General features: G+C 36.8%; 1 protein-coding gene across 1 annotated transcript in view; it reads right to left on the minus strand.

Annotated features, from left to right (window-relative positions):
* smyd3 (SET and MYND domain containing 3) overlaps window positions 1-26,938 on the minus strand; it is a 175,520-nt gene that overhangs the window by 29,768 nt on the left and 118,814 nt on the right. The window contains exons 6-8 of the mRNA XM_039673371.2: window positions 13,726-13,793; window positions 4,857-4,959; window positions 292-402 (exon numbers count right to left, since the gene is read on the minus strand). Coding sequence (XP_039529305.2) covers window positions 292-402; window positions 4,857-4,959; window positions 13,726-13,793 — 282 coding nt within the window. The remainder of the gene's footprint in view (window positions 1-291; window positions 403-4,856; window positions 4,960-13,725; window positions 13,794-26,938) is intronic.

Below are 26,938 nucleotides of genomic sequence, written 5' to 3' on the forward strand. Positions count from 1 at the left end.
AGGTTCCCCGGGGCAGTGCTGAGAGACCGGTGATGGTCTAGGACCGGGTCTGACAGACTTGACACATCATCAGATGCTTTCGAGGGCTGAGTGGGACAGGCACAGAGCAAAAGAGCGAGGAAAAGAGAACATGGAGGAGAACAGGGATGATAGATAGTGATCCCGCCAGGACACAATGAGGCGGGGAGAAGCCTTTTCCAGGAGTGATGGGGTGAAAGTGAAAGAAATGGAAAAATGAGGATAAAGGGTGGATAAGAAAGATAGACCTGAGGGGATGTTCACACGGCTCACCTTGTCCTCAGCGGTACAGCGAGCACACTGACACAAGAAGTGGTATTGCTCCTGTAATCGGGAACGTCTCTCTTCGCTGGGTGCGAGGACATCGGTGTAGCTTATGGTTAGCTAAAAAGACGGAGAGATTAGAGATGGTTAGTTGAAAGATTTTAGGCAATGAGAAAACCCTGGTAACTAAACACTAAAATCAGTCATTTTAAATGCTATATGTAAATTTAGGCATTGTTTTGATGTATGAAAAAATGGATATTATTAATCCCAAAATGCATTCATGCATTGCAATGAAATCAGTAAAAATGTTCATTCAAGATGAATGGAATGGAATTAGAAATACATTTTGTCATATTTGCACATGCCCTACAAAAGTTTGTGGTCGATATTTATTTTTTATTTTTTTTAATTGTCTTATGCTGCCAAATTCGTCATTTATTGGATATATTGGGGTTTATATATAGGTAGGTATATATAAGGTTTGGAAATGAGATCTGTGAATGTTTTTGATGAAACTGTTATAAAATTGTCTGTAATGTACTGAATTGTTGTGATCTGTGCTGCTGTCTTGGCCAGAACTCCCTTGAAAAAGAGATTAGTAATCTCAATGGGATTTTCCTGGTTAAATAAAGGTTAAAAAAATAAATAAAATAAAAATAAAAATATAATATAATATAAAAAAAAAAATATATATATATATATATATATATATATATATATATATATATATATATATATGAAGAGTTCAGATGCAAAAGCCTCTAAATGCCATTTGAAATTTTCTTCTTTAATGATGATTTTCATCAAGCTTGTATATTTAAGTTCAGTGATTTCACTTAAATGGCAATGATAATTACCTATTAATTGTTATTTAAGTGAAATTACTGAACTTAAATATACAAGTTTGATAAAAATCATCATTAAAGAAGAAAATTTCAAATGGCATTTAGAGGCTTTTGCATCTGAACTCTTCATATATATATATCTATATATATATATATATATATATATATAAGAGAGTAAAAACAGTAATATTATGACAAATTTAAATAACTTTTCTATTTTAAAACATTTGAGACTGTAATATTATTAATTTTACAGTATTCCTGTAATGTAATGCTGAATTTTATAGCATCATCACTTCATCATCAACAGTCTAACATGATCCAACCGAAATCATTGTAATATACACATACTATATATATATATATATATATATATATATATATATACACACAGTATATATTGTAACAATTGAAAAGTCTTAACTGTCAATTTGATCAATTCAATGTATTTTTGCTAAATAGAAGTATTAATTTCCACCCCCCCCCCCCCCCAAAAAAAATAAATAAATAAAACTTAGAGCCCAAACTTTTGAATGCCAGTATATTACCAGTATATAAAAAATAAAAATAAAGGTATCTTTAGGGGCTACGAAGTATATTGTATAACTGCTTCAAACTAATTATTTATATATTTTATTGGGTAAAAAAGTATAGAATAAAAAAATATGCATAATAAAAATTTAGTTATCTATGAAGGGTGTTTCAAACAAAAAAAGGCACGCAAAGCCTTCATTTAGGTAAGGATACATATAGGAAACTACTTCCTAAGTCTTAGAAAGTAGTTGCCTATGTAGACAGCAGAGACAGATGCTGCTCACTAGGGTTTGGAACAGAGCCAATGTCTTATGGCAGTTTAGTCTCAAATAATGAGAAGTCTGCCTGCTGAGCTAACATGAAAAACATTTACTGTAGCCGTAAATTTCCAATTCTGCAGGATGTAAATGAAAGAAAAAAATGTGTCTTTGCTTTGCTTTAATGTGCATTGTTTGTTTTTATGTGTTAGCCATTAAGAGAGACATTCTATTTATTCTAAATTGTATCAACAATTGTATTATTATTGTTATGGAGTTGCATACACTTTAAGAAAAAATATTGTTAATTTAACTTAAAAAGTAGGTAACTGGTTGCCTTACAATTTTGAGTTCATTGAAATTATAAATTTGAGTCAATACAATGAAGAAGATTGGTTTAATCAACAGAAACTCAAGATTTTATGTTATCTAAACATCTAAACAAGTCAATGTGACAAAAAAGATGACAAATCATATATTTAATAGATATATAATATATATCACTTACTTAAAATGTGCAGTATAAAACCACAGAAAGCTGCATAGAATACTATATCCCACAATGCACTGTGCTTGAAAATCCCCAGACAGGAAAAAAAAAAACAAAACAATCTGACCAAATTGTGTTATGTTGTCTTGTGTTCTGTTACATTGCGTTTATGTAAATCTAAATTAGCTATATATTTTGGCCATTTTGTTGCATATTTTCAAATACATATAAAAATGTCTCATCCCATCGGTCTAACATGACAAATGAATCAGAAGCAACATCAACCATGATTTTCACCTTTACATCGCCATCTTGACTTATTTGATTGGAATTTTAAAAAGACTGTTTTCCCTAAAATTGGATGAAATATGTAACAACCACACTGCTTACTAAATTAAATATGCAATGTTGTGTTGTAGGGTCATGTGATAATAATGTAGTATATTGTTTCACCTGTTATCTAAAACAAACAAAAAACAATAAATAAAAAAAAGAGAAAGAAAAGAAAAGACAATAAAAAGTATGCATGACAGCATATACTGCACAGAGCACAACTGTTTTCCATTTCCAAACTCTCTCTTGGGGAGGTCAAATATAGAGAGTGGGAGATAATTGAAAACAGTTATTCCAATGAATGAGTTATTGAGTGAAGCGGAGAGAGAGAGAAAACGGGACTGATAGAAAGAGTAGAGTACATAGAGAAAAGATGGGTAAATAGAGAAAGCAACAGAAACCGGAAGAGGAGAAAACGAAAAACCGATCCAAAATGAGTACGACCCTTATGGGCAAACAGTGCCGTGTGTACAGTGTGCAGATGTGTGTGGGTGTATGAATTATAATTGTGCCGTGCAAATGCATGCGTGTTTGTGTGTGTGTAAACAGTGTCTGTGGGACGATGAGCACTTGTGTATTCTGCCATATCGTACACCTATAGTGTGAATTCTCATTACATCCTGTGTACAGAGAGCTTGCTGGTAATTTCATTCCAGTTCGCTTTTGCTCTCTCGGCGTTTCCTCCCACTGTCAGAGGGAAATTAAGCATGACTGCATGATTTACTTGGGAATATCTAAACTTTCAGAGCAGAAATAAACAGAACGGACGAATAATGAGAGTTTGTCGAGCGTGTCGAACAGGGCCAATGCGAAATACCACATCCCTCCACAGATCAGCCGAATGGATTCAGGTGTAAATGTATATGAATTTCTTGGCTTTCTACTAGTTATTCTGGCTGGATGTGTGATGGATGTGTGCGGTCAGGTAAATAGGTTTAAATGAGCTCTGATTAGTCGGGAGTGATTGCTAAAGAGTTCTCCAGGACGCTCTGGATGAGAGTGTCTGCTAAATAAATGTAAATGTAAATGTAGGATGTTGCTTTTAGATTTATTCACGGGACGACTGAATTAGGGTGAAGTTAATCTGGCAGGGGCTCTGTTAAGTGCCTGCAACTGAGAAAATGTGGTGTGATGTGTATAATTTTTTGGAAGTTAAAATACTGTCTCCTGTCGCGGTTTAAAATGAATAGACGACTGCAATTTGTGGGCTGAAAAGTAAAACACTGTGGCTCCATGACTCTATGAAAATATTACTTTGTTTATCTGAGAGTTTCTGGCTCAGTCAATGGAGTGTGGATGGGGTGGGAAACTGAATGAAAACATTTGTATTGACTGAAGTAAAAATTAAATTGAACATTTCTGGAAAAATACATTTTAAAGGGGTGATGAAATGAGAAATCAAATTTTCCTTGAGCTTTTGACATCTAAGAGGTCATCGTATTATAAGAATATCCTGTAAATTTCAGAACTGAAAACGTCCTTGTTAGTCCAATAAAAGCTTTTATTGACACCAGCCACAGCAAACGACTCGTTTTTCAAAGTGGGGAACTATGACGTCAAAGAGGATAAAACACCACCCCCTCAGAAGAAGATCAACGCCTACTTCAACACGGCTGGTTTAGCCCCGCCCACCGATTCCCACATTATTGGTGTGGCATAAGCTAAATAACATAGATGCCTACCTCGTGATGACAAACGGTTCAAGAGTGAAACTCATTATAATATGCAAAACTGTTATCCACTCACAGCAGTGGGCGTTTACTTCCAAGTCTTCAATGCGAGACGCCCATAAAAAGTGTTTTTGAGCTGGGCTCAAAACTAGAGTCGAAAATAGCCTATTACTTATTCAATTTGATGTTGTTGTTGTTTTTTTTTAATGTAAAAACCAAGCGAACGTCATAAGGTGACCACAGTCAACAATTTAAAGAACATTAAAAAGCCAGTTCATGTCCCAGGTTTAAATGTCCCAGGTAATTTAGAAAAGGACAAGGCGATCGGGAAATAAGGTGAATGAGAGTGAAAAAAAGTAAAAAAAGAAACGCAAAAAAAAAAAAAAAAGACAAGGTGAGCGGGAAACAAGGTGTATGTGAGTGTGTATGGTTTGACCTGTACCTCCTCACAGGGTCTGATGACCTTAACAGCTCGCAGCGTGAGTCTCTTGCCCTCGAAGATCATGACACAGTTCGGGCGGCAGTCGTGGTTCAGCAGAGACATGCTGGTTTAGACAAACACAAAACCAGGTCAAACCAGGAACTCTTGAACCATGTGTGAGCACAATTCACTAGCAGTGTCTCAATGGATCCTCTCAGCTTGATTTCTCACCCTTCATTAGCCCTCGACTATAACAGACTAGCATGGGCTGCGGAATACTAGTACAGTGACACTTTATAATAACTACACTCTAATAATCATTATTATTATTAAGTCGTTATTTTTGTTGTTGTATTTTTCGCACAAAAAGTATTCTCGTCGCTTGATAAATTGAACCACTGTAGTCACATTAAATATTTAAACATTTTCTTCAATGACTTTCTGGCCTGTCAAGTTTCAATCCCTCCTATGTGGCAGTGATCCACCTCTCAAATTTAATCAAAAATATCTTCATTTGTGTTCCGAAGACGAACGAAGGTCTTACGGGGTTGGTACAGCATGGGGGTGAGTGATGACTTCATTTTCATTTTTGGGTGAACTGTCCCTTTAAATAATCGCATAACCTATTTAAATGTATATAAATATTTGATATATAATTGTATAACTAACTTTTGTTTTTGTATTGTTTGTTTGTTGTATGCATAAATCTATGCTTATTTGACAAATAAGACCCAAAGGGGGTGAATTTAGTTCATTCAGCCTGTCAAAACACACAGGAAAATTTGTACAAACTCTTCAAAAATCCAGTTTTTCTCTCTGAAACACAGACTGCATTGTTTGTCCTCATTAAACACTGAAATCAAACTGCAAATACCTCATATTCTCCATTCTCACTTTCTCTTGCATCTAAATAAATAATGCACAAGGGCAGTAAGTGCTAAATAATGGAACACAAATCAGTCATCACTAATTAATTAACTAAAGAAACAAGTTGCTCCAGTCGGTAGACGCCAAAAACAAGAAAGCTGACATGTTTGCCAGCGGGACATTTGTCTTCATGAATGTGATATGATGAAACTGCTGTCTTTCCGGCGGGTTGGGAAAGCGAAAGTGACAAGGCGAGAATGACAGCACAGAAATGACACTGATGTGACACTGATGATCTTCTCAAGACCCTCGCCATCTACGTTGAAGGTGAGATCATCACTGCCGATGACCTTGGTGACCTTTTTGGATGCTGACATCACATTCATTTCCAATAGCCTTTTTTGACTTTACAAAAATGCATCCAACCAATAATATTAACAAATATTAGTAAATATAATCATATGTGTCACTTACACTAACACCATATCTTCTACTCTTTATTAAAAAAATAAAAAAATACACGTATGGCATTATAATGCAGTACGTGTATTTTTTATTTTTGTATTTTAGATATATAGTATATATTTTCCAAAGATATGGAGTGATTTATAATTCCAGGCTCCAAAAAGGGGAGTAAGTCATAATTTAGAGAGCAAAAGCAAAAATTATAATGGTTCAAAACGAAATGAGAGTCAGTAAATGTTATGATAAAATATTACTTAACGACTAATTAAAATGACCGGCTAATCCAAAATGCAAGATAAGTATTCAGTGTGTAAGTCTGAAACCATGTTTGAAGTCTTTGTGTCGGCTAGTAGTCCCTTGTGGTAAGATTTTAGGAGATGGCGAGCTGAATGCAAGTATTTACATTCACACAAGCATGATAGAACAAACACAGCAATTATAAATCAAGCACGACAGCACAATTATCCATTATACGTAGACAAGAACACAATCCGGCTCTTCCTGGCTGCATCGGAAGTCCTTCCAAAAAAAAAAAACAAAAAAAAAAAAAACAAATTACTTGTGTTTGTCATGGTCTGGGGAAGATTCAACATTGCCTAAGACCAGTGTATAAAGCAGGCTTAGACTCGGCCCACCCAGCCGACGGTAAACAGACGGGATTCGCTCTCACGGGACAACCTTTCTGCGTCATTATCATTTCTCGGAGACGTCGACAACTTTGTCTGAAGCCTTGATTCTGTCTTGGCCTCACATCCGATCTGAACACTTCTTAGCTTATATCTAAACAGCAATTTCGGCATCTGCCTTTCTGGTTGTGTTTGTTCACTGTAATCCCAGAGGCTCATATTCATAGACGTGAAATGTTTCCCATGGATGTTGAATATGGAAGCTGTGCCAGTTTAATGGCCCACACAGGGAGGCTGGTTAGATATATCTGAAGATATTTTATCTTTAAGACTCGTTTTGCTCGTTTTTTTTTTTTCTTATCGCTAAATTGTTTTGCTGGAAAGAACATAATAATGCAATCTTCCATGATAATCCAACACCCATTTTTGGATAATTATTAGCCAATGAAACGGCCTTGGCAATAGGCCACACCCTCTGAGTTTGGATGATTTAGCTTCACACGCAACTGCTTTTCGTTTACAGGATATTGTTGATTCACTGCCGACTCTAATAGGAATAAATTAAATCAAATAAAAAATGAGGGCTTATTTTCATTAAGATTTTCACACCCTCAAATGTATTAGTAAAATAGGAAATTAATTGAAATTCAAGAAAGAATGTTAAAATATGGCAGGTAAAACTAAAATAAAGCAAATACAATATATATATACAGTATATGTGTGTGTGTGTGTGTGTGTGTGTGTGTGTGTGTGTGTGTGTGTGTGTGTGTGTGTGTGTAATTCATTTTCTTTCATTTTCACCTACTGGTTTACTTTCTTAATCATGACAAAATGAACAGGTTAAACAATATAAATGGTGCATGCTTAATTTCATTGTCATCTATTGACAGCCCTATATGTCATATGTTAATGTGCTTATGTTTGTGATTTCTAATTTCCGATTTACCTCAACAGCTTAGTTCCCATAAATGCTCTGGGTTGCATTTGCTAACAAAGCAGATTGAACTCTTTTATTTTAAAAGAGCCTCCTTTAAGCAATATCAACATTTTTGGACCAAATTTGAGCTTATTAATGCTGTCAGAAAATAGCTGTTAGCTAAGCCATTGTCTGCACACACACACACACACACACACACACACATTAAGCTCAAAGCAGACCATTTAACCTGAGTGAAACTCTCTTTTATGATCCTCCTTTAATCTGTGCTTTTGATTATTCACCCATAAACAGCCCCTAAGAGCCCGACGCTCCTCACTTACATACACAGGGGCCTAAACCCACTCTTTACATGTGGTTTCTAAGTAATGACGAAAGAAAATATATCTCATTAAAGCAAGTCTGTGCTTGTTGCCCTAAGCACCGTGCTCAGTAAACAGAAGACGGGTGAAAAAAACATAATAATGGTGAACAGAGCTGGGTAATGAAAGAATATGGAGGACAATGGGATGATTTCCTCTCATCTTCTTCTGTCTGCTGTGAACAAAACATAATACCTGGGTATTGCTAAGCAGCCTGAAACATCAACAGACAAGGCGAATAGCAATCCGCTGCGGTCATTTATGAATGTTTCCAAATAACAGTGCTGAAGGTAGCCATTAACTGTTGCGGAGCAGAACAGAACGCTGTTCCTGGAACACCCTCACACCTGAATACAGCCTAATTTACTGCATTTTCAGAACAGCGGAGACTGACGCAACTGATACAAGGATATGATGTCAACAACACCCACTTAGAGCTAACTACTTTTGGCCCTGCGTGTGGATTTTTATGAACTCTCTTAAAACAAACTCAAACCAGTTTCATATGTCTACTAACAGTGTTTATACGCTTTGCTATTTATTTAGGTTTTTCTAAAATGTATTTTACACAGTGTCATTACAATCACAATTCAAATTATATTGTTTTTAATAACATTTTGCTATGGAAAGCCCTTATCTCGCTAAGCACTTTATGTCTCCTAACTTGAAAATTTTAAATAAATATATACTTACATAAATAAATGTTGTAACTTTTTGCATTATTTGACAAAATTACAGGTTGTTGGAAATAGTGCACAATAAAATTACATATGTTTTTAACTTGAAGTTCCCTTTCAGTCGCTCATGTTCGACGTCACGTCTCCCGTTCCCTTCTTCAGGGAACGAGGGTTACATTAGTAATCGAGACGTTTTCCTCGCATATTAAATGTCTCATATCTCAAGAACAAAATACCTTTTAATGATTTCCCCATTTTTCTTTTTATTTTATTTAAATACAGAAAGCTTTATTAGACTTTTTTTTTAATGTAAACGCCCATACACAACGGGACAAATATCAGCGCACGTTACTCGTCAGTGTTTTTCAACGCATTTTTTTGTGTTCACTTCCAAGCGATTTTCGCTGACGATGAGCCGAACGAACATGCAAATTCATTCCCTGACATTAGATGGCGCCAATTCGCTCAGCAATACCACTCAATATCAGTTTTATTTTATCAAGATTTGTCTAGTTGCTTTCGTTTTTGTCATATAGTTATTTATGTTCTTGCACCAACGAGAAGAGCAGCTCTACATTCATCTTGCCTTGCATCTTCCTCGTCTTATTTCGTGGACGGCGATGCTACTTGGCGTATATCTTCTTCGCCAATGGACATGTGTGCTCGGCAAGACCATTTTGTGTTTGAGCGCCCCCAAGTTGTGTTTTACAGCAACTTCAGAAGCTCCAAACACGTGAGCAAAAGCGCCAATCTCATTGGTCGGATAGTTTTTGACGCAGCGTGTCAAACTAAAAAGACGAACCCGAGGCGTTTTAAAAAAAAAATAAAATTATGCTTTTATGAGTGGCGTTTTACGCGCCGGTGCGCACACTCACATTGGCGTCCTTTGTTTAGTCACGAGGCATTAAATGTCGGCGAATAACGCACATCAAATTCGTCCCAGTGTGAACAGGCCTTAATGCATTTTTTTTTTATTTACAAATATTTTAGTGCCTGAACACCAGTGGTGCGAGGACCATATTGGGATTGCTCTGTTTTAGCAAATATACAGCAATGCATTCTCATCCCAAGGCTTCATGTACTTCATGTTCATGTACGCTTTTGCCAATGTGTATATATCCAATGCACATGGCAACCTTTAGCGTCAATGTAACATGCACAGAGTATGGGTAGGTTTAGGTCTGGGGTAGGGTTAGGGTTAGACCACTAGGAGGCGCCTTCTGCCCCATATATATCTGCATCTCATATTGACACCAAAGGGTGCCATGTGTGTTGGATGTCTAAGCATTGGCAAAAGTGTCGTATATGACGCCTTGGGATGAGAACGGGCTGAATACAGATAAATATCTAGTTACTTTGAAGAGTTTCTATTGTTTTATAATAAACTCCTGGGACATAAAAGTGTCCGTAGCTGAAGAAACACCCAATTATCCCTCACTATTTCCAAGGCCTGAATGGTGTGTTAAGGTGAGAAACAAATCGTCACAAACTTTTTTGTTCACGGATGGCAGCGCCTGTAAATCCTTATGGATTTCTGCTGCTGGGTTTTGTCAGGCCACAGCATAACAGACTGCCGGCCACAGGTTTACTGGAGCTTAATTTGGGCACTACGGATACACTCTCTTCCCGTGATAACAGTGCCCAGATGGGGCCGCGAGTGTCAGCATGGAGTCCTGGCCATGGGAGGACGTCTGACAGCACAAATCCTCTTGCAAGCTCCAGACACAACCACAGGGATTAGCAGAAAACCGCTGGTTCACATCCAGCCAGAGAACCAGTGTTACACTGGAGACGACACGGCTGAGGACTTAAACACGCCACAATATGCTCTCGCATTAGGAAGCAGAGAAAATGACAGTGCATGTCACATTTCATGTATAAAAATAGACATGGATAAAACCCCCTGTTATGGCTTATAAATGGATGCAATGCTTTTCATTGTTCAACCAAGTAGAGAAAATAAATATTGGTACCTCAGTGCTACCTAAATATAGCCAGTCCTCAACAACTACAATCTTTTATATACACACAGGCCCTGCTATTAAAGGGACAGTCCACCCATTTGCATTAAGCTTTCCATTGTTAGAAACACAGTTATACTATTGAATGGTCATGCAGAAATCAGGACAGAAGAGATCAAAAGTGGACGAGATGGATTAAAACACCAGGTTTAAATGGGAATGCGTTTCCCTCGTGTACTTGTTATCTGGTATAGACAAATCTTAATACCAGGTGTAAACAGGGCCACACACACACGTTGTGTGAAGAAGGTTGTAAAAATAAATCTGCTTTGAATGTATATTCAAAATAATCTAACCAAGTAAAATGATTAAATATAGAGGAAAAATCTTTCATTTTATCACCACACAACTTGATGCATCATTTATTTCTATAGCATAAAAAGCCAAAGTTGTTAGATAGCTTCATGGGCAGCACTGACATGTAATGTCGTTTCAGGTCCCAGCTCGCAGAATTTTCCCGATCCCGTCCCCTTCTCGTTTCTTAACTACACACTATCATAATAAAAGGCAAAGACACCCAATATAAATAAAAAGCCAAATTTTAACACAAAAAAGCTAACTAGGGTTTTGGACTTAGAAAAAAAGGACCACTAATAATATAATTTAATGAACCAATCAATTCCCAGTGGATAAACCAGTGCAGTCTCATATAACTTCTCATATAACTTTTGACCATACGCCAACATCCGCCTTTTTAGGGTACCCTTAAACGTCATAAATGATGTTATCGGATCCTAACCCTACCCCAGACCTAAACCTACCCCGTCACCTAACTGACGCTAAAGGTAAAGCGTCAGTTGTATGACGGCCCGGGATCGTCATTTAACCGAAGTTTAAGGGGACCCTAAAAAGGCGGATGGTCAAAAGACGTCCCAAGACATCAGTTATATGACGTTTTGGGATGAGACTGTGTTATATAAAATCAAGCCATGCTCTATATTGTGTCCTTGCGCGTATTCTATTACATCTGAAATATGCCACATTATGGAAAGTAAATGCTTTTTAACGTCATTCCATGTCGTCTTGAAGAAACACAATTGAGCTGTATTTTAATCAGCCTTTAGAAATGGGAAATTCCACCGTACAATCATGACCCCATCAAGAGCTCATCTGTTAGGTGAAAAAAAAAGCCACTTGGTGACAAATGTGGGCATGAAGATTAATTATGAAAGACGTCAGAACTGATAAAAGTGTAATTTAAGAGCAGTTCATCTCTAGGTCTCGGCCCTGTCACCGCCTCAAAGGGAGAAGGCAGAGCGTGACGGTACTGGTGTACTGACACTGGCCTGTCACATTTTAATTGCTATCCCCCCTCTACAAACAGAAAACAGAGAGAAAGAAGAGAGAGAGAGGAGGAAGAAGATAGCACAGAGAATGTTCCTGTCATTTTTTTTATTTATTTTTTTGTAAGACAGACCTATCGAACACTCCTGCAGCAACCAGAAGGCTAAATATAAAGTATGTTGTACTACAGCTAATGTGAAAACCTATGGTGATTTTGCGTGCATTGCATCCACTTTAGATTCACACAATTTTGAAATAACATTACTAAACAATTCACTTTCCATTCAAAAGCTTTAAAATGTGTGTGTTTTTTAGTATTTCAGCCCAAAGAATCACTCCAAGTCTTACATACACGCACAAAGCAATTTGCAGAGGAAATCCCCTCTATTTCACAGCTCACAATGCGTCTCGGCAAGTTGTAATTTAGTCACATTGAAAGCCGAATGTCTGTTTATGTGTAATTATTCTCGTTTCTTGTGCTGCTTTAGGTTCAACCCCTCCGTGTGTGAGTGTGTGTGTGTGAACGGGAGGCTCCCTGAGGCATGTTCAGTAGCAGAGAGCAAATCGTAGCATGTAATCCTAACTCATGTCAGAATCCCTCGTTACTGCAGAGCTAATAATACAAACATGTTTTCTGTCACACAAATCTGCCTGAAAATAAGAACAGTGGCCTAACTGACAGAGACACAAGAGCATTATGGGTAAAACTAAGACAAAGTCAAACTTCAAGTATGGACGTTCACGTTCTATATTTCATCTCAAGCATTTTCATGTCTCCTTAATAAACAAGGACACTAGACATTTTATTTAATAGCTTTTCCCTTTTTATTTAATAATTATTAATTTCAGAGAACACTTAATAATTAATAATTATATGAAGGTTGATAACCTTAAGTTTGATCAATATTAGTAATGATGCTTTTCTTAGCAATGAGCACTAATAATTTCCACACTTTTTCATGTCTCTTACTGTATGTCACTCATCTGGGGTAATATCAACGTATTTTAAAAATAATTTTAAAATTATATTTTTAATATTATGCAATAATTAATAGTTTACATTAATAATAATAATTAATATTAATAAAATAACAATAATAATGTCCACAATTGTTGTATGTTCAGTGCAAAGCATGCTGGGATGTCCCTTATGTCAGTCATCTGGGATCATATCACAGTATTTTAAACATAATATATATACACACATATATATTTAAGAGCAATTAAATGTTTAAATTGATGTAAAAAAGGACTTAATTTTTTTTAAGTATTTTAAATATTATGCAATTATTAATACTTTTTTGATAGATTTTTTTCATCACTAACCCCAAGTATGAATAATAATAAAAGTGACACTAATAATCTCCACAATTGTTCTATGTTCAGAGCAAAACATGTCAGTCACTCATGTCACTCATCTGGGGTAATATCATCATATTTTTAAAATTATTAATATTTTATAATGATCAACAATATTGTGCAACACATTTAATTCATTTTAAGTGCAATTAAATGTTTAGTTTGAATTTTGATGGATTTTTTTTCCATCACGAACACTAAGTATGGATTAACAGTGACACTTTTCTTAGCAAACAGCACTAATAATGTCCACAACTGTTGTAAGTTCAGTGAAAAGCATGATGTCACTCACCTGGGGTAAAGCCCCACCCCCAAATCCTGCAGCTCTCCATCACTGATGCTGAAACAGTTGCAGGTCACCTGTGTGAAAACATGAAAAAAAGCATCTCAGAGTGAGGAGATAATTATAATATTCTCCTCTCATCATTAGTTCTCTTGTTAATTTGACTGTTTGTCTCTTTTTCCTCCCATATAGAAAGTAATGACGTGGCCTGCCAAAAACCGTTCATGCAAATCTAAATTAACTCATGATTTGGTGAGACCAGACTTGAATAAGTTGTTCTGATTTCAACCAGATCCCAGATGTTCACTATCAATCCTCTCATGGAGAAGCACAAGGGCTTCATTGAGTGAGCGTGTGTGTATTTGTTTGGCTGCTGCTGACTGATAGTCTGATTGCCGTAGGGACGATACGCTGCAGAACCGAAACTGGGCCGAGTCCATCTCTCGTCCAAAACTAGTCACGGCAACTCGAAATGAGAGAGAGAGAGAGAGAGAGAGAGAGAGAGAGAGAGAGAGAGAGAGAGAGAGAGAGAGAGAGAGAGAGGATGGTAGCAGGCAATTCTGACAGGTTTTTAGATTGGAACTCAGCGGGATAGACGAGGGATGAGCGGAAGGAGAAAAGCAAACAGAACACAGTCGTAAATAGACAGCGTGAGCGTTGTTGACATGGGGAAAACAACAGTGTGTGATTTCAGGGACATTTCATGAATTATTAACACTGAGAAATCCAAAAATGAACCAAATCGATTGTGCTAAATGTTTAAATGAATTAGTCATGAGAAGATATAATGTATTATAGTGCATTATAATACCTTTGCATAAATAAGGCATGGCCGAAATTTAAATTATTTAATGAAAATCTTTTATTTGCTGAAAATCATGTTGTAACTATCAAATATCATTCACATATCACAATTGAAAATTGAAAAGTACACAAATTTAAATAAAAATAAATTAAAGCCAAGTAGGAATTTTATAAAATGACAAAAACTAATAGAAATGACAAAAGCAGATACCAAAATTATAAACAAAAATTTAAATATAAAATTTAAAAATAAAAATTAATAAATAATAAAATGAATAAAAAAATTAATTAATGTACTATAATTTATTTTGTATTTCGGGGGTTTATGGTATTAAATTATATTTATGCAAAGAAAAAGACAACTTGTGGCAGATTATCGCTGAAGTGAAAAAAAGTGAACTTAAAAAACAAAAGTGGAATTTTACTTTTATTGTTCTGAAAAAAAAAGCATAAAAATACTATATATATATATATATATATATATATATATATATATATATGTATATATGTGTGTGTGTGTGTGTGTGTGTGTGTGTGTGTCCTAGAACACATTTAACTCTAAAACTGTGAGAAAATCAAAGCAAAAAATCTAAACAACATGTGTTCCGAATTTGAGCTTGATATCTCAAAAAAAAAAAAAAAAAAAAATCTTTTAGTAAGATTTTGTTTGGGCACAGTACCAAATGTTTCCACTAGATGAAATTAATTTCCAATGCTGTTATTTTTTACCTTAAACATAGTACAAGTGTGACTTTTTTCTCCCGGACCTTTTAACCATTTCAAATCATGTCCATTTTGTGTTCACATAGCAAGTGGCTTAACCTTTCCCAAGTTTCGAACCATTCCCATGAATTAAAAAGAATAAGAATAATAAATTAATAAAAAAAATCTGTCAAAAAATAGAGCACAAGAGGGTTAAGAAGCACAATCTAGTAAGATCATTGAGACTGCATTATAGTATTCATACACACAAGCATATCAACCCCAACTTTGACCCAATCGATTGCAAACATCACCTCATTCCCAATGAAGAGTCTCAGCTAATGCAAATCAATTTCAACACACAGAAAAACAGCATCATGCAAACAAGAAAGAAATGAAATAGTTGACAGGCAAAAACAACCATTGATGTTGCCCTCGCAGAAAACATATTTCTGGCACATGCCCAACTAATTAATGGCTAATATATGTGCGGAGCTGCTGGGAAGACTGGCGGCTCTTCGTGTGGCGCCATTGCAGAGTCTTTCATGTGGGGAGCGTGAGATGGGTTTCAAAAGGTGTGACTGAACGACTGCTTGGTTGCAATCTCACTGACGACAGGTTAAAGTGTGTGTTTGTGTGCATATAGCATGTCTGAGGTCTGGCATCTCGCTACACGTATCTGCACTACACAATGGAGAAGTGGATCCACACTCACCCTATTTTAGTTACATGCCACTTCATTATTCACATATTGTTTTCTACATTCTGAAAATAAGAAAGGTTGTAAAGACGGGCAAATGACCTCTCAAGCTTTCAACAGGATCCAAAAAGGATAGACTTTAACTAGATGATGTGGGAAAAATAAGTCAACGTGAAACCATCCAGATCTGAAAGCAAAAAAAAGTGTTAACATCTGCCCAAGTAAATGCAAGTAAACTCTTTTCTACTTTACATTTGATTTGGCAAGTAGTGAAGTTCTCAGATGAGCAATTTGATCACAGAGACATACAGGGACAAACAAAGAAGGGTCACTCATATAAAAGATAGACATAGGCTACCACTTCCAGAATCTACAAAAATGTCAATCATTTTAAAGGGATCATAAAATGATAGTAGTAGTTGCGTATCTGCCAGAAACAGAATATTTACCATTTGCGAAGGACAGAAATAATTTAGATTTAATAAAAAAAAAAATTAAAAAAAAAATTGTTCCGAAGACGAACAAATGTTTTACGGGTTTGAAACGATATGAATTAACCCTTTAAGAGCAGGGTAAACCTGAATCAGATGATCAGGGTGAATTTTATGTGTTCTGGGAAAAGTACTAAATGAAAAAAAAAAAAAACATGCACATATACACATCCCATTATGATACCCCATGTTGAAGGTAAAGTCAGAGCAGCCATCTGTGCTGAACTGGTGAACAGATATTCTGCAGAGCTCAGTAACTCCAACACTATCTCACGACCAATTCGTACGAATTCGACGCATGATTAAAAAGTGGCTAATTCGTACTAATTCGTACGACCTCACTCGTACTAATTCGTACGATTTGTCTAAACCCACGTGATGGTTAAGTTTAGGGGCGGGGTAAGGGGTAGGTCATTCGTACGAATTCATACGAATTGGCCAATTCGTAAAATATGTACGATTTAGCAAAATCGTATTAATTCGTACGAGTGAGGTCGTATGAATTGTTACGAATTAGCCACTTTTTAATCATTCGTCGAATTCGTACGACTTGGTCGTGAGATCGGGTTGGTAACTCAAAAGCACTGTGCTTCAATGACATCACACCAACTGTACTGCAGACCTGTTATTCAATGGTGTGAATCACATCTCTGCATTTCCTGCCAGTTTGGCCATCTGCACACACAACACATCACGCTCAAAGTAAATGGTGACGTTGTTTTTGAACTTTTTAGAACTTCTAATGGAGAAATCACTGGCAGAGTTTTGTGGGCATTATGTATCATCAACTCTCTAAATAAATACGTTAATTCATTTCAAACCTCTGTATTTTCAATGTCTTAATATCTCTAGGTCAGGTTGGTTCAGCTGGGATAATGTGCATTCACTTCTACAATGGCAAACTTGAAATTGGCAGCCAAAACATGGAAAGGTTTCACATTTAGAGACTCATTGGTCGCTTGCTTCTGCACTGAAAACCCATCAAAACACTAAACAGCCCAATCACATTCTAGCAAACTACACAATCACTCGTTTTTCTAAAGTAATCTGTCCAACAGCGACACCAGCAGTTAAAGTTACAGTGGGAGTCTGTGAATCTTGCCTCCACTGAGCCCACTGACTTTTAACAGACCCCCTAAAGCGTGTGCTGGGTTTGGTGGGGGTTAGTTGAGAATGAATGGGGGAAAGACACTTGATAGGAGGCAATACCTCCATCACACTATGATTGGTTATGGTTGGATATGATTGGTCAGTGCAATAAATCCCACCTCTTGTTTTCCTCAGCATTCGCAAATCGGTCAGAACGAACTAAATAATGGCTTTAACGGAAAGACTAACCCAATGTCTGTTAACCCATACACCATCAGGTGGTATCACTCATTTTTGACCAGCAGGTCCAAGTGAACCAGACATTTCGTGAGGAAGTGTGAGTTCTCAAATTCTGTTTACATTATACACAAACGATTGTACAAGCAGTCATCCCAGCATTTGTATTGTCAAGTTTTTGAATGACACTTCCATCTTGGGACTTATGGATACAGACACTGACATTTCTGGCTATAGTTTGTAAGGTTAAAACAATGGTGTGAGGACCATCATCTCATTGTAAATACTATAACATCTGGGGGACCATATTCCATTATTGGCCCATGACATTTGCATTACACAGGTTCATTACAACAAATTTGAGGGTGTAGCCTACATATTGACTGTCATTTGTCTTGGAATATCCATGTGAGTTCTGTATGCACTACCGTAGGATCCTACAGCGACTCAACTACTTGCGAAGACTCAGGGTCTTTGGGGTTAGGCAGAGGGTAGTGATTTATTTTATCATGCTGGGATAGAGAGTGTATTACGTTACGGAATCATAACTTGGTTTGGTAACATATCAGTTAAGTTAAAAATCACAAATAGACTGGTTCACACAGCAATTAAAGTGATGGGGTGAGGAAGCATCCCTCCCTCCAAATTTTCTTTGAGAAAACCATAGTTAAAACACACTAGGAAAATTATATTTGCCAGTACTCAGAGTACAAACTGGTCCCATCAGGTATAGGATTCCAATTAAATATAGGACAAGATAACTGAAAAGGTATAAAAACTCTATTGTCTCTTTGCCTAACACAGTCTCATCCCAAAAAGTCATATAACTGACGTTTTGGGACGTATTTTGACCATACGTCAATATCCGCCTTTTTAGGGCCCCCTTAAACGCCGGTAGATGGCGATCCCGGGCCGTCATACAACTGACGCTTTACCTTTAACGTCAGTTAGGTGACGGGTTAGGTTTAGGGTTAGTTTTAGGTATGGGGTAGAGTCAGGATCCCATAACCTCATCTACCAACATTTAAGGGGGCCCTAAAAAGGCGAATATTGACGTATGGTCAAAAGACGTCCCAAAACGTCAGTTATATGACGTCTTGGGATGAGATCGGGTTGCTTTGCCGGTGAATCTCCTAATTCGGGACATGGGGTGGGTGTGAAATGAGGGGCTGTGTTGTAGGTACTAAATGCACTTGTGTCTGCGATTTTTTGTTTCTGTGTATGTATTTTATGTGGCAGCTTTTGTGTCCAAGACAAATTTCCCAAAGGACAAATGAAGTAATTTTGAATCTTTAATCTAGAAGACTAATTAAAAAGTAAGCAGACAACTCACCCACCTACTGTGTCAAATCAAAATAAAACATGAAATGGCCTGACAACATGATGACTGTCGTATGTACAGTATATAGCCACTGCAATATACTCTGAACAACATACACACTCTGAACACCCTCTATAAGAGACACCAAGCTTTTAAACAGTAGTGTAAAAGCCCAGTTTATGGATACATACATTGGGTCACACTGGCTTTGTCTGCCGGGACAGAAAGGGCTCTAAACAAGCATTATGATCAGTTGTATCTCATTTGTAAAACCGCCAGCATGGCTGAACGTGCTGACACAAAAGCACAAGGCTGTTACTGTCAGCCCCAAAAAATGCCAGCCACACCAAAAGACACGCAACTCAAAGCCCTACCGCAAACGCTCCCTGGACAGCAACCAGAACTCTGTCAGAGCCCATCAAAAACACAGAGGCTCCCTTGGAAATAGAACAGTGCACATCTTTGTCCGAAGGCTGTTTTACATGTACTGAAGGGCTGCCCATCAAAAACAGAAAAGAAAAGGAAGAAAGACACGGCCAACAACAGTTACATTAGAACAACAACATCGTCTCCCCTCTGTCTCATCAGCACACCTGCTTTCTACTACAGGGATCAAAGCAGGCGGTTCCATCACAATGGCAGGATCCAAGCGAGATGGAGAGGACGGCTGGTTTCGAGAAGGCCACTCAATATAATAAATAGGTTTCTGTTCTCGTCTGGCCCTCCCCTCAGATCTGCAATGCAGCCCAGGGGTCTCGCAGCGCTCATGGAGTCGCGAGAGGTGTTTTTCAGATGAATCTGACACGGCAGGTCTCGGCAGAGAATGTCTTTAATCACAGGCTGTCTTCCTCTCTCCACCGGAGGTGCGGACAATGGGAACAAATCTATACATTTGTAGCCTTTGGGGAAACATTAGGTTTCTGACTTGGGCTAATTTTTCTTTATACAATCTTGGGAGAAAATTAAATTGTGTCACAAGGGGATACATCAATTCTTTTTTTCACTTTATACAGAGTTGAAAGGTCTATATAAAGTGAACGAAGAGCTCTATAGAGAGCTATGATGATAAAAAAAAATAGCAAATGTATACACCACTGCACAGAACCCATAACGAATGAGTTTTAACCTACTGTATAACTGTATCTTGTGACTGAAGGATGGTACAAGGATGGCATTAAAAAATCACATCAATAAAAAAACAACAAAAATAACGACTTTATTTCAACTATTCACTTCCTTCTCCATGAGCCTGTAAGTCAGTTAACGTAGTGTGATTGCGTAGAGCTACGTCACACGTAGGCTCACTATTGGCCGACGCTGGTCATGTGTGTGTGATGCGTGTGACGTACAATAACAGAAGCTTACGCTATTAAACTAGTAACCTGACTCGCGCAGAGGGAGAAATAAACGAATAGTTGAAATAAAGTCGTTATTTTTGTTGTTTTTTTTGCGCACAAAAGTGTTCTCGTCGTTTGATAAACTTAAGATTGAGCCCCTGTAGTCACTTGGACTATTTTAACGATGTCTTTAATGACTTTTCGAGGACAGCAAGAGCCAGTCCCTCAAGAAGCTTATGGACCGTATGCAGGAGCGATCTTAATATCTTAAATATCTTAATTTGTGTTCTGAAGATGAACGAAGGTCTTACGGGGTTGGAACAACATGAGGGTGAGTAAATACTGACAGAATTTTCATTTTTGGGTGAACTAACCCTTTAACATCAGCATTGACTAAATATAATGTCTTCCGATATTTTCTCAAATATCTATTTTTAAACCAAAAAAAGCTATGGACTGCAGCTTTAAGATTTATGAGTAAAATAAAGCCTGTGGTAAACATAACTTGACAATACTTTGACATTTTGTTCAACATATACTGTACACTGCACACACAACCCAAACTGTCTGTCTTATCTAGTTACTTATTAAAAATGTATGTTTTAAAAAATGAACATAACTGCTTCAAAATGCACTTTGTGTTTCCACTATGGGCATGTAGAGCAAAACATCAAGTCTAGTTATGTTTACCATAGGCTTTATTTTACAGAAAAAAAAAGAAAGAAAAAAAGGAAAATCTCGAAGGAACCAGGTTCTGGCGTCATACGTCATCCTGCACCACTTTATTGCAAATTAGACCATTTGGACAAAACCCCAAAGTCTACATGTCCAAAAGTGTTTATAGTTGAAAAATCACCCAGTTAGGAGTTGTAAAAACTGTTCTCATCTTCATCAAGATCATACTTACTGTACAATTTCATTCCCATTTGCCCTAATTTGTAAAAACAGTTTGTTAACTAGCGAACTCTACAAGAATGTTTTGTACTGCCTAGTGTATATAGAGTATATAGAGTATATATATAAATTCATTTATGATAATATTATCATTATTATATATTATTAACAACCAAGCACATGTAAACATTTTTGCCTAATAAGCGTTACCATAAAATCGAGTCCAAAGATTTGAAATCTGTGATATATTTAATGATGTTTCATTAACAAAGTCCGGGAGGAGCAAGTTCAAATAATCTATCCAATCAACTCAACAGCAATTACCACGTCTATCCAACACAGTCGACTCACCGGCATTCCTCGACAGATTTTAGCATGCCTCCACCACCCAACACAAGGGCATTTGGGGCAGTCGTGACCTGAGTGTTAGAGTCTGACTGGTAACCCGAAGGTTGCCAGTTTGATATTCAATTCTTATTCACAGGAAATGACTGAGGTGCAGTCAATCGCCAATCGCCAATCACTCCACGGGCACCACAGCAAAAAATGGCTGCCCATTTCTCCGTATGAGTGTGTGTCCACGGTTTGCAGTTTGTGTGCGCATTCAAGTTAGGCGGCAGTGGCTCGGTGGTTCATGTAGGTTCCCTACAAACCAGAAGGTTGTGGTTCAATCCCCGGTTCCACCTGACCAAATGTCGAGGTGTCCGTGAGCAAGACACCTAACCCCAGCTGCTTCTGAAATTCCGAGTATGGGTTACCATACTTGGCACATACATGTCACTTTCACTTTTCAACACAAACACATATACAACACCTGAGATTGCAGTTCACACTTTCTTACTCCAATATTTACATTTTTCCTTAAACTATTTCATCCATTCCCTGTCCTGAATACATGGTGACACACTTGCTAACAAGCTAATTCAAATAGGCGTGTGCACTTGATTTCCTGCGGTACACAGGTACTTCCTGTGGATGGCTTTATCTTTATATCCCAGCAGGCCTCTTTGCCCCCCTCATCTAAATGCAGAACAACGTACCTGGTTATGTTTGTGCGAGGGCATTTCAATCTCAGCGGTAAGTCTTACGCCATTAGGCAGCACAACTGTTATTAAATGGCTAGGGAAGGAAGCTGGGAAAAACAACCAATTAAACCAACAAGAGGAGTGCTGGCTAGTTTAGATGCATCAAGCTCCTCCAAATCTTTCTTTGTCCTCCCAGACCAAATCCACCGGCTGTAAGAAGCATTCAAGCACAGCGTCAACATCTGCAGTTCAGACTGGTCCTCGCGGGATGGTGTACACCTCGGTCACCTCCAGGAGAACATCTTTAATAAGAGCAAGCAGTCTGAGACAGATGTGTTCATTACAGACGACCAATTTAAAAAAACGGGCCATTAGTGAGTATTTACAGAGTGCTAACACTTTAGGGATCCATGATTTTCTTGCCACTCTTTTGGGAGTACAGGGCGATCTGCCAACAATGTTAATGTAGGTTTGGAGCAGACACAGTGCCCGATGTTATAAATAAAGGTTGCATGTGTGGTTGGATGGATGGTAGATACCATTTAAGGTCAGTCTACATGAGGGAGGATTTGAGCTTTCTAAAATAAGGAGATGAGGAGAGGGGTTTGTTTATCTTACAGACTTGTCGCTCATAAAAAAAACACTATAGTAAGATCTGACCCCTCACACCCAGAGCAATCTGCACTAAAGGAGTGAGGCATTACATACAGTAAATAGAAATAGTTATACAGTTAAAGAGAAACATTATGAATAGATTATATTTTAAAATAAAAAAAAATGTTATATATACAGTATATAATACATAAATAATTAAGAACTAAAGCTTTCAAATAGCTATCAGGATCATTCAAACAGCAATTTAATTCATCTTCATTTTATTAATTGGACTTTTAACATTTTTAATGGATATTTTATTACTCAAAATAACAATATAACTCTAATTATGTCCGTTCAGACATAATTAGAGTTTAGGGTATGTTTACACGACGACAACAATGTACTATTCCTTTGTGATTTTTTTTTTTTTTTTTTTGCATGCAGACAACAACATTGTCAAATCATTCCCCGTTCAAACGGATCCACGAAAACACCTAAAAACGCTGTATTATTCCTCCCAGGCCAGTAGTTGGCGCTGTGACTGTAAAGAAACACTACGCCTCTTCAGTCTAAACTTGTAATATGCATGGCGTCACCACGTTTTTGTCGTTTACGCAGAGATGATAAGGGTATCGTTTTCAAAAAATTCCACTTTCAATCCCGTTTTCAAATGTATGCGTTTTCAGGGCCCCAAAAATAGAAAAATGAACGTAAATGTAAATGAACGGACAAAACTCACTAAACGTTTTTCGTTTTTAGTTGAAAATGATGTAGTGTAAACAGCCCCTTAGTCTCATTTCCCAAGGAAGCACATTTTGCTGGATGAATCAGTCACACACACAGCCTGCGCCTGTCTGTGTGTGTGTGCATCTCGTGTTTGTCTCAGTGTGATAGAGTGTGAGAAACAGCAGGCTTCTTTCACATGATGGCATCTCCACCTGTCTGCTCTGACATCTAGGTTCCATGTGACATCCGTAGCCCATGGCGACAGGACCTGCGACTCCTAGACACGCACTTCATCTGCAGTCAGTGTGTGACGCAACAAGATTAAAACTATCAAAATCCATCCGTAACGGACCCAAAAAAATCTCACATTCCCACACCCTGCCTGCTGACCTTTACCACTGTAAGAACTACTGTGAAATTGGTTTTGTGGTATTTCCCGTCTAAAGGTAAAAAAAGCATTGGCTCTTAATCGTGCCTTTGTTGGGTGACTATGTGAAGGAAGAAGCTTTAAGAATTGCCTGGTACAACTTTTTTCTTTTTTTACTAAGACTTTGGTGTGTTTTTGTCATTAAGGACTGCAGTTTGTCTGTGCAGGATTGGTTTATTCTTTCATGTTGTGTATATAAGAACTATTGTGGTGTTGAGCTGTAATCTCTGCGGTCTGCAGCAGTTCAGGTATGTCTCACCTGATAGTATAGCACTTCACTGCACAGTCTGGTGTGAAGAGATGATCCATGACTGTAAGATCAAAACACTAAACGGTTTTACACACGCACATATATTTATATTTATATAATAATATAAATTAATATATATATATATATATAAATATTAGTTTATTTATTTATGTATTTGTTTTTAATTGAAATAAATACGTTATTTTTAATATATATATATATATATATATATATATATATAAAATGTATATAAAGTATATACGTTTTAAAAATAATGTATATTTGAATTAAAAACAAATACATAAATAAACAAACAAATAATGACATGATTTAAAAATAACAATTAAAAAATAAATTATTTTTTTTTAATTATTAAATAAATTAAATAAAAATAATTGAATATATAAATGATTTAAAATATACAACTAAATAAACAAACAAATAAATACATAAAAATAATATTAATAAAAATACATTTAAATGAAAAAAATAACATAGAAGATAGACAGATAGAGACTGATAAATTCTAATTATAAAATAATAATAAAAAAATAAATAAAATTAAAATATAATATATCCTCACTCATAATGTTTTTTTGAGTGTGTTTGCACTAAACCCCAGAATCTCAGCGCTGGACATCACCATCTGTGCCATCATGCTCCATGCCCCCCATATACTATCATACCCCCAAAGTGTGTGTGTGTGTGTGTGTGTGTGTAAATATGCATAGACTGCAAGCACCATAAATAAAGAGCCACTGTCAGTCATGTGTTATCAATGATGGGAATCAAACAGTCTGGGGAATGAATCACACCCACAGCAGGGTGCGAGTGGAAAAATGGAATATCCATATCCTGCCAAAAATATCATACTGTATACCCCCACTGGATGAGATCCAATCCAAACTGTATGTATAAGGTAAAGCTACATAGATATACTGAATGAGTTTCCTAAAGAACATGTTATTTTAAGTCAGACTTCCAGCCAACAGTGTATACTTCAGTTAATGTAAACTTACAGTAATGCAGTGTTGAGACAGTCTGTCCTTGTAAATAAATACTGCATATGGCTATGCATACAATTTATAATGTACAAACATATGGTGTATACTATCGACTTCAAATTCAAAACAGACGGCAATCGTATTTCTCTGTATCCCCTGATGCAAAGACACTGGGATATACTTTACAGCTCCCTACATTCATGCTTAACTATATACTAGATCACAGAAAGTCAATACGCTTACTATGAAATTGCCTTGTGTCTTTGAGGCCAAGAGAAAGAATAAAACTTCATGTGCATTGGCAACATGTACTTTTAGATAACCTCATCTTCACAGGAGGCTTATTTACGACCCCATGGACTCACTTTTAATACAGTTTTCCTTCTCATGCTGTGAAAGGGACATTTGTACTAAGAAGACAAAGCTTAAAGCATTTTTTATACTGACTGAAACCAGAACAGACTTCATAAAATAAACAAGAAGGAGAAATTATACTGTATACATGCGGCATGACTTAACGCAGGCATCGTCAATTAGAGAAAAGATTGGAAAAAAAAGTCAGGAAGCACTCCCGTTTTTTCACTTGGTAAATCATGTTCTTATTGTGCGACTCATTAAAAACATCACGTACTGTGTAATTAGCTCCTCAATAAAATATTTAGCTGCACTGTGTTCTTCATGAATATTCTGCACAGTGGAGCTGAATTTGACAATATGTTTCAGCAAGCTGAACTGTGATGGAGTTTAATAACAGTTTTCAGCACAGCCTGCATATAAAACACATTAAAAAGGAATTTTAATGACCCTATGAGCTATGTTGTCTGGGGCTATTTGCCCCTGGTTACATGACGATCCCGGGCCATCATTCAAATGACGGTTTACATTTAACGTCGGTTAGGTTTAGGGGTAGGGTTAGGATCCGATAACGTCATCTTACCGACGTTTAAGGGTACCCTAAAAAGGCGGATGTTGACGTATGGTCACAAGACGTCAATAACTGACGTCTTGGGATGAGACTGCGCTGAATAAATGCAGATCAATCAAGTTGCGATGGACTTTAAGTTCGGTGTTAATAATGCCAATGTGAACGCTAAGCAGACCAGGAGTATTTTATTTTTTTAAGTATGGACCAAACAAACCGAACTTTAAGTGTGAACACAGAAGTTTCACTCTTTTAATAATCTGAAACATGCTGTGATATTTCAAAGCGAATTATATACTGTAATTAACATAATTAACATAACATATATACACGTTTATTTGTATAGTGCATTTCCCACATACTGGAGTCCGGAAGTGACAGTTTTGCTTTAAATACATTTGTTGGGGCTTGGTGTTTATAATAAATATTGTTTATAATAAATGCCACGATAATTTATTTTTGTTTTAAAATAACAAAATATGAATTACTGATTATGCTGAAGTCAATGTCTGCTTTTCCTGTGAGCTTTTTTTTTTTTTTTTGATTAATTTGGCTAAATTACAACATATGGCTGTAAATTAACTTTTTTTGGTCAAGGTTTAGATTTTGGGGATTCCTTTATATTTAACATGCTCATATTTTGAATGTTTAAACGAATATGTAGGGTCATAAAACACAAATACCATATCCCCTCCA

This window comes from Pimephales promelas, chromosome 15 (assembly GCF_988280905.1).
Source record: "Pimephales promelas chromosome 15, fPimPro1.hap1.1, whole genome shotgun sequence".
Lineage (NCBI taxonomy): Eukaryota > Metazoa > Chordata > Actinopteri > Cypriniformes > Leuciscidae > Pimephales > Pimephales promelas.